The sequence below is a fragment of the Hemitrygon akajei genome, chromosome 7, assembly GCF_048418815.1.
Source record: "Hemitrygon akajei chromosome 7, sHemAka1.3, whole genome shotgun sequence".
NCBI lineage: Eukaryota > Metazoa > Chordata > Chondrichthyes > Myliobatiformes > Dasyatidae > Hemitrygon > Hemitrygon akajei.
In genome coordinates this window covers 144,077,788-144,086,731 of record NC_133130.1, presented here as the reverse complement: position 1 = coordinate 144,086,731, position 8,944 = coordinate 144,077,788, and the positions used below count along the sequence as shown (strand labels likewise).

General features: G+C 45.8%; 1 protein-coding gene across 1 annotated transcript; it reads left to right on the top strand.

The window, feature by feature from the left end:
* Nucleotides 1-6,796: 6,796 nt before the first annotated feature.
* Nucleotides 6,797-8,723, top strand: LOC140730079 (RING finger protein 223-like). Its single transcript, XM_073050210.1, has one exon. It carries the CDS (start codon nt 6,924-6,926, stop codon nt 7,473-7,475), a length of 552 nt encoding a protein of 183 aa, XP_072906311.1. The 5' UTR covers nt 6,797-6,923; the 3' UTR covers nt 7,476-8,723.
* Nucleotides 8,724-8,944: the final 221 nt, after the last annotated feature.

Below are 8,944 nucleotides of genomic sequence, written 5' to 3'. Positions count from 1 at the left end.
ACGATCATATCTGATTCCACCACTACGCTGGCAGTCCTTTGCTGGAACCTACAAATCCATGCAAAAAGACATTGTCTTCTTTTATTGAGACAAGTTTTCCTGCACATCTCCTTTAAAATGTTCCCCTCTCATTGTAAATACATGTCCTCTCATGCTCTATATTTTCACCCTGGGAAAAAGACTCTAAGTGTCCAACCTACACTGCCTCTCATAATTTTATAAACTTTGAAACAATCCAAGTTTGTCCAACCTCTCCTACCCTGTAGTCTAGGTGATATCTTGGTAAACCTGTTCTGCACTCTATCCAAAGGCTTTGCATAATTCCTGTAATGGGGCAAGCCGAACTGGCCACAATATTCGAAATGTGTCCAAACCAAAGTTTTATCCAGCTGCAACATGTCTTCCTTACTCTTATATTCAATGCCCCAAACAAGGAAGGCAAGTTCTTTACACCCCATCTACTTGTACGGCCACTTTCAGTGAGCTATATAGTTGGGCTCCAAGGTCCCTCTGTATATCAGTCCTGTTAAGGGTGCTGCCCTTACTTTAGATCTTTCAAAGTGCAACACCTCACATTTGCATGGATTATATCTGCCACTTCTCCGTCTATATGTGTAACTGGTCCGTATTCTGCTGTCTCCTTTGACTCCCTGCTATACAATTTACAACTACGCTAATCTTTGCATCATCTGCAAACTTACTAACCCACCCATCTACATTTTCATCCGTCATTTGTATTTCACAAACAACAGAGGTTCCAGCACTGATCCATGCAGAACATCACTAGTCACAGACCTCCAACCAAAAAACACCTTTCCTCTACTAACTAGATGAGGCCACCCTCAGGGTGGAGAGCAACATCCTATATTCCTTCTGGGTACCCTCCAATCTTTACTTTACTTTATTGTCACCAGACAATTGATATATCAGAAGGTTAATAAATGCAGAATGGGTGTGAGATATAGAAGATAAATGACCGCTCATTGATCAGAATTGTAATGTTAGTTATTTTTTCCCAGTTACTTTACTTTATTGTCACCAAACAATTGATACTAGAGTGTGCAATCATCACAGCGATATTTGATTCTGCGCTTCGCGCTCCCTGAAGTACAAATCAAAATAAAAATAATAAAAATTTAAATTATAAATCTTAATTAGAAAATAGAAAAGGGAAAGTAAGGTAGTGCAAGTCAGGTCCGGATATTTGGAAGGTACGGCCCAGATCCGGGTCAGGATCTGTTCAGCAGTCTTATCACAGTTGGAAAGAAGCTTTTCCCAAATCTGGCCGTATGAATCTTCAAGCTCCTGAACCTTCTCCCAGAAGGAAGAGGGACAAAAAGTGTGTTGGCTGGGTGGGTCTTGTCCTTGATTATCCTGGCAGCACTGCTCCGACAGCATGCGGTGTAAAGTGAGTCCAAGGATGGAAGATTGGTATGTGTGATGTGCTGGGCTATGTTCATGATCTTCTGCAGCTTCTTCTGGTCTTGGACAGGACAACTTCCATACCAGGTTGTGGTGCACCCTAGAAGAATGCTTTCTACGGTGCATCTATAAAAATTAGTGAGGGTTTTAAGGGACAGGCCAAATTTCTTCAGCTTTCTCAGGAAGTAAAGGCGCTGGTGGGCCTTCTTAGCAGTGGACTCTGCTTGGTTAGACCAAGTCAGGTCATTTGTGATATTCACCCCAAGGAGCTTAAAGCTTTTGACCTGTTTCACCTGCGCACCACTGATGTAGATGGGATCGTGTGGTCCACTATTCTGAAGTCAACAATCTGATGGTATGAATATCAATTTCTCTGTTCGGTGAACAAATTTCTCCACCTCTTTCTCTATTCCCCACTCTGACCTTTCACTTCTCATCTGCCTATTACTTCCCCCAGGTCCCCAACTCTTTCCCTTTCTCCTATTGTCCACTCTCCTCTCTTATCAGATTCCTTCTTCTCCAGCCCTTGACCTTTCCCACCCTCATGGCTTCACCTATCACCTTCCAGCTAGCCTCTTTCTCCTCCCCTCCGCCTTTTAATTCCAACATCTCCCCCCAGCCCCTTCCCTCTCAGTCCTGTTGAAGGGTCTCAGCCCAAAACATAAACTATCTATTCATCTCCATAGATGCTGCCTGGCCTGCAGAGTTCCTCCATCATTTTGTGTGTGTTGCCTTGGATTTCCAGCATCTTCAGACCTTCTCGTGTCTGTGCCCTACTGTTATCTGCAGGTAAGTCAAACCTGCATCCCAGCGATCAAGTTACCATAGATCCCATGTATCTTAATCTTCTGCATCAAAGTCTAACCCAGTAAGTGAAAACAATTGCGGATGCTTGAAATCTGAAATAAAAGCAGAGAACACCAGGCAGTGTATGTGGAGAATGTTTTAGATTGAAGAGCCTTTGAGCCAATCTAACAGACGGATGACTCACAACTAAAAATGACCGGTTCTGATGCAGACCTGAAGTTGGAGAATCCAATCTCCGTGCTAGAAGACTGAACCCTGCTCAGACAGCTGACATCGTGTTTGTTATTGTGCAGGAGGCAGTGGGCAGATAGGTCAGAGTGGGAGTGGTAGTTAAGGGTGGTCCCTGTGGACTGAATGTAGGTACTCTGCATTGTAGAGAAACCAGACTATGAACTTTGAAAGCAGTCCACTGGATTGAAAGAGCTGAAAGTAAATTATAGCTTCACTAGGAAGGGTTATATGGATTGTTGGATGATGGAAAGGAAGAGTAACAGGAAAGGTGTTGCATCTCCTGCAGTTGTCTGGGAAAGGCAGTAGTGCTGGGGATGGAAGAGTTGTAAAGACAGCCCTCTAGTAGAGCTGAAAGGAAAGAGGAGGGAAGATGTGACTGGTGTAGGACCTCACTGAAGCTGGTGAAATTGCATTCTCAGTGTGTTGAATAGGTGACTGGTGGGATAGAAGGTGTGGACTTGGGTCTCTTCAGGAGTAGGGGGTGTGAGCAGGGGTGGGCGAACAGGTGAGTTTCAGCCAAGGACTCTTCAATACCTCTACTTCCTCAGAAAGCTAAAGAAATTAGGCAGGTCCTCTTCGGCTCTTACTAATGCACCATAGATAGCTCGGCGCGGCAACTGCCCTGCACGAGACGAGAAGAAACTGCAGAGTTGTGGACACAGCTCAGCACATCATAAGAACCAGCCTCCCTTCCTCTCTATGGACTCTGTCTATACTTCTCACTGCTTCAGTAAAGCAGCCAGCAAAACCCAAGACCCCAACCAGCCCAAACATTCTCCCTTCTTTACTCTTCCATCAGGCAGAGCCTGAAAGCACATAAAATCATACTCAGGAACAACTTCTGTCTCACTGTTATCAGACTCTTGAAAGGACATCTTGTATGACAAGATGGACTCTGAGCCTCAATCTACCTTGTCATGACCTTGCACTTTTGTTTAGATGCTCTGCACTTTTTCAGTGACTACTACACTTTATTCTGCATTGTTGCTGTTTTACCTTATTCTAGATCAAAGCACTGTGTAATGAATTGATCTGTGGGAAAAGTATGCAAGACAAGCTTCTCACGGTATCATGGTACCCATGACAATAATAAACCAATGCCAAGATGAGGGGGAAGCTGTGGTTCAGGGAAGAATGCGGATACCTCAGAATTGCCAAGACGGAGACAGAAGAATGAGAATGGACTTTTAATGGTGAGAAGTGTAGTCAAGCAAGCTGTGGGAATCTGTGGGCCTGTGGTGGACATAGTGCCTCTTGTTCCCTGGGATTTAGAAAGGAAAAGAGCAGGAGGTAGACCATATGAAGATGAGAACAGGGTGGAACTTTGCATCACTGCAAGTGGAGTTCTGTATTCGTGCAAGCTGCTCCAATGCAGTCAGCAACGTATGGAAAAAGAGCTGGCAGGGTGGGATTCAAACATGATAGGTGTGGCAGGAGCCCACGAGTTCCCTTTTACTCTCCTTTGATCTGGAGAAAGTGATTGTTGAAAGAGAAGTTGTTTATTGTTAGCACGTTTTTAAGATGAGGATGTAGGTGGGCGAGTGAGGCCGCTGTTGGGCATCGATCGGGGTCAGAGAGGGGAAGGTAGGAGAAAATACGCTGGGGGGTGGAATAAAGCCAGGGGTCAAAGGAAAGTGAAGGGGCATAAAGGTCAGGTTGAATATTGGAATTTCTAAAACTGTTGGGAGTTTTTGATCTTTGAAAGAATAAAGATGCAACACTAAATGTGGCAAAGAAAAAAGTGAAACTGTGGACATGGCAGTTTTATGATGAGCAAGATGGAGCTGTTGCAGAGAGAGGAACAGAGCACAGGTGTCCCCTGCTTTTTGATTTTTATTAATGACCTGGATGTGGGGGTAGAAGGGTGGGTTGTCAAGTTTGCAGACGACACAAAGTTTGGTGGTGTTGTGGATAGTGTAGAGGATTGTCGAAGATTGCAGAGAGACATTGATAGGATGCAGAAGTGGGCTGAGAAGTGGCAGATGGAGTTCAACCCAGAGAAGTGTGAGGTGGTACACTTTGGAAGGACAAACTCCAAGGCAGAGTACAAAGTAAATGGCAGGATACTTGGTAGTGTGGAGGAACAGAGGGATCTGGGGGTACATGTCCACAGATCCCTGAAAGTTGCCTCACAGGTAGATAGGGTAGTTAAGAAAGCTTATGGGGTGTTAGCTTTCATAAGTAGAGGGATAGAGTTTAAGAGACGCGATGTAATGATGCAGTTCTATAAAACTCTAGTTAGGCCACACTTGGAGTACTGTGTCCAGTTCTGGTCACCTCAGTATAGGAAGGATGTGGAAGCATTGGAAAGGGTACAGAGGAGATTTACCAGGATGCTGCTTGGTTTAGAGAGTATGGATTATGATGAGAGATTAAGGGAACTAAGGCTTTACTCTTTGGAGAGAAGGAGGATGAGAGGAGACATGATAGAGGTATACAAGATATTAAGAGGAATAGATAGAATGGACAGCCAGTGCCTCTTCCCCAGGGCACCACTGCTCAGTACAGACGACATGGCTTTAAAGTAAGGGGGTGGGAAGTTCAAGGGGGATATTAGAGGAAGGTTTTTCACTCAGAGAGTGGTTGGTGCGTGGAATGCATTGCCTGAGCCAGTGGTGGAGGCAGATACACTAGTGAAGTTTAAGAGACTACTAGACAGGTATATGGAGGAATTTAAAGTGGGGGGTTATATGGGAGGCAGGGTTTGAGGGTCGGCACAACATTGTGGGCCAAAGGGCCTGTAATGTGCTGTACTATTCTATGTTCTATGTTTACAAATGTTCGCTTTACGCCACTTCGCTTTTACAAAAAACCTACATTGGTAACTTGTTTTCACATTACAAAGAGGATTTTTGCTTTTAACGGAAATTTTCCCCTTATAAATTAATGGTTCTTCGCTTTATGCCATTTCAGCTTGAGAAAGGTTTCATGGGAACGCTCTACCTTTGTAAGGGGGTGGGGGAACACCTGCATACGTCTGCCAACACGTAGCCCAAAGGATGAAATGTAAACAGTGCCTCAGGATATGCTATATATCCGAGATCCTGAGTGGTCTGAACTCTGAAGGAAATTTGAGATGAGTTGGAACTGGAGATATTTGCTGACGAAAGAGAGGAGATCACGGAAGTGAAGTTAGCTCCTGTGGATATGAAAGTCTAGAGAAACCAACAAGGCAAAGAGACAGTTGGAAATCCCACAGGAGGGCAGACAAGAAGATCAAGGTTACTGGTCCAGGAAGAGAAATGGCCATTACCTAGGGAATGTTATTGCCCCAGAATGTTATTACCCGTCTGTGGTATTCTGAAGTATCGCCACCTCGGAGTTGCATAGAGGGATGAACAGGACACAGGGAATCTCTCCGACTGGGCAAAGTGAGGATCAATGATTCCAAACTGCAGCCGCTCACATTTCACACACTTGCTTTGTGATGGTTCTTTAATGCAGTCTCACTGTTCAGAACTAAACCTAATGTGTTCTATCATCTTGATAGATTAAGAGCAGACTATTCCAGAAAACATAAATTAACAATTAACTGCTCTGGCACAGTTGTGAACAGTTTTTGCCATTAGCTCCTCTCACATCACTGCACTTAACCTAACCTAACCACTTTATTGCTCCTGTCAGGAAACCTATTGGCGAATTCCAGCAAAAACAGAACTCTTTTTTCAATTCCACCCAGGCCATAATTGCCAGCTTCTCACACACCTCTCCTTATAATTCCACACCTCCTGTTCCTTGTTTAATTAATTATCTACTAACTGGAACAGCTACCCCGTAATCGTACCGTTGTATTGGAACAACGTGGAACCTCATCATTTATTGAGCTACTTGTTGCGAGATATTCTGTGAAAATGGAAGTGTTCCTTTCCTTAGTTGCACCAGTGACACAGTGAGTCTCCGTCTCCCAACTCCAGGGATCCTGCTTCAATTCAGACCTCAGACATCTGGGGTATTTCTGTATGGAGTCTGCAGTCCTTTCTACACCGGTTTGCGAGCTGAGCATTTAATTGTCCACAATCGTTGGCCCTAGAATGTGTACACGACTTTCATGAAGAGGAAAACGGGATTTTCCCCGTGAGCTTGTATTGACCGGACGGGCTGAATAGCCTTAGAAATATCGTGCGGGTGAGGTGGTTGCATTGCATATGGTGCGAGATAAGTGACAGGGACGGGACAGTGTCCCGAGGAAGCGGTGACTTGAGGAGGGGTGGTGGTCCAGGTTAGGGGCTGTCTCTGGTCGGAGGGGTGAGGCCAGTTCAGGAGCTACCGAGAAGGAACGCGGCACCTCCGACTGCCCAAGGGTGGTGTAAGAAGCCGGGGGGAGGGAGCGCCGCCGTCGCCACTTGGAAACGGCAGCAAACACAGGGCGGAACGCCACTGTTCCCGCGCCCGGCTGGGGATGCCGCTGCTCCACCGGGATCAGAGCCGGTGGCGGGACGGAGCCAAGACGAGAAGGTGGGCCCATGGATGGCGAAAGGGAGCCCGAGGGCCGGCGGGCCGTCACCGAGTGTCCCATCTGCTACCTGCTCTATGACAACGGCCTCAAGACGCCCCTACGGCTGCCCTGCGCTCACACCTTCTGCACGGAGTGCCTGGCCCGCGTCTGCGTCTTCAGGAAGGAGAACGAGACCTTCCCCTGCCCTCTGTGCCGAGCCGCTGTCCCCATCCCTCCGGGAGGGGTGCCCCAGCTCAGCACCGACCTGGAGGTGATGCGCGCCCTGCCCCCGGCGCTACGGAGCGCTCAGCCGGTCTGGCTGGAGGGTTCCCGTCTCTGCTGGCTCAAGGAGGGGGAGAGGGGCACTGGCACCCTGGTCACGCTGCAGCTGTTGCCCCAGCCCACCGCCGATCTCGCCTTCCCGTCCCAGCCGGTGGGAGTCCAGCACGAAGCTTTCTTCTCTCGGTACGGGATCTCCATCAAGGACTGCTGCTGCCTCATCCTGGCTCTGGTAGCCGGATTCTTCGTTATTTTTGGCATCATCTTCTTTCTCATCCACCTCATCAAAGGAGGACTGTGAAGCACCTTTATCTTCTAGTTTGCGGAGTATAATAATTGGGACACCACTCCTCCGCCCAACAAACTATTGTACAATAAGTTCTGATACACCCTAAGGAGATTCATTTGCTGGGTGAATCCAGTGCACTGTGTTGGAACCCTATACAATAGAAGACATTGGATCATGTGCTCCATCAGTTAATCACCAAGCTTTAGTCCCAGGATAGATACTAAACATCAGGACAGCTATGGAATTTAAATCCAGTTAGTTATCTACAATTATGTGTGGACAAATGGAATACAGGCTAGTTTTGGTTATGAAGGTTAAAAAAATAGTTGGTAATTGAAATTAAAGAAAGAAATGAGGCACTGGAGGCGTTCAACAGGCTAGGCAGCATCTGTAGATAGAGTGACAAATAATGTTTCTCCTATCGGGATCCTTTATCAGTATATTGCTAGTAGTTAGTTACAGGTTAATAATTATTAGCTGGTTCTTCAGGGGAGGAAATCTGCTCTTCTTCAAGACTGCTGCAGACTTGGAGTCTTGCACAGTGTGTCCATGTCTGGCGTGGCCTGCACAGGGAAATTATGCTGGTGTTGCCAGTGATACTCACACACCACCGCCCCCCCAAAAAAAAGAATTATTATCAGGAAAAACAAATTGTTGTGGTGTGGAACCTGACACGGCTTTCCGGCCCCTCCTCCTTGTACATTTTTCACTCTTTGTGGCCAATCTCTGGTGTAAACCGATGATAAGGCAGCAACAGAGACTGCGTAACCAGAATCTCCGTCTCCCTAACCACTCAGATTAGTGAAATGAGGAAGGACACGCAATGCTGACTGGATACATTCAGTCACCTGTAAAACAAATCTGGTGTTGTGTCTTGGTAGCTGTATTTAAGGAAGGATGTCATATGTTGGAAGTAAGTTAGAGAAGATTTACTAGGCAGGTATTTTAATGTGGGAGTGAAGTGTGTTGTTCTATGAGCAACATTGGACTTACTAGGCTTGTGAAAAGACCTGATTGAAAGATCCTTAAGGGTCTTGACTAGGTAATAGAAAGTGAAGAGGATATAGTGGGTGAAGATGCACCTTTTGGGAGGGGATATGATAGTAAATGTTTAAAATTAATGGGTCGCCACTTAAGATAGAGTTAAGGTCGATTTTTTCCCCCCTTGGTTGAGGGCTTTTGCAATCTCCTGCTTAAAGACAAATGGAAGCATAGTCTTTGAATATTTTTAAGACAGGAGTAGCTAGGTTGTTGATAAGCGAGAGGGTGAAAGGTTCCCGTGGGTGGGTGGGAATGTGGGTTTGAATATACTGTACAAACAGATTACCCATTATCATTTAATGGTTGACAGTTTGAGAGAGTGGGTGCCTACTCCTGCTCCTAATTTGTATATATGTCTGTGTGTACGCTCTCAATCATGTTCCTGACTTCAAACTCTATACCTGTACTATAGAAAATTATTATTTTTATAAATATTAATC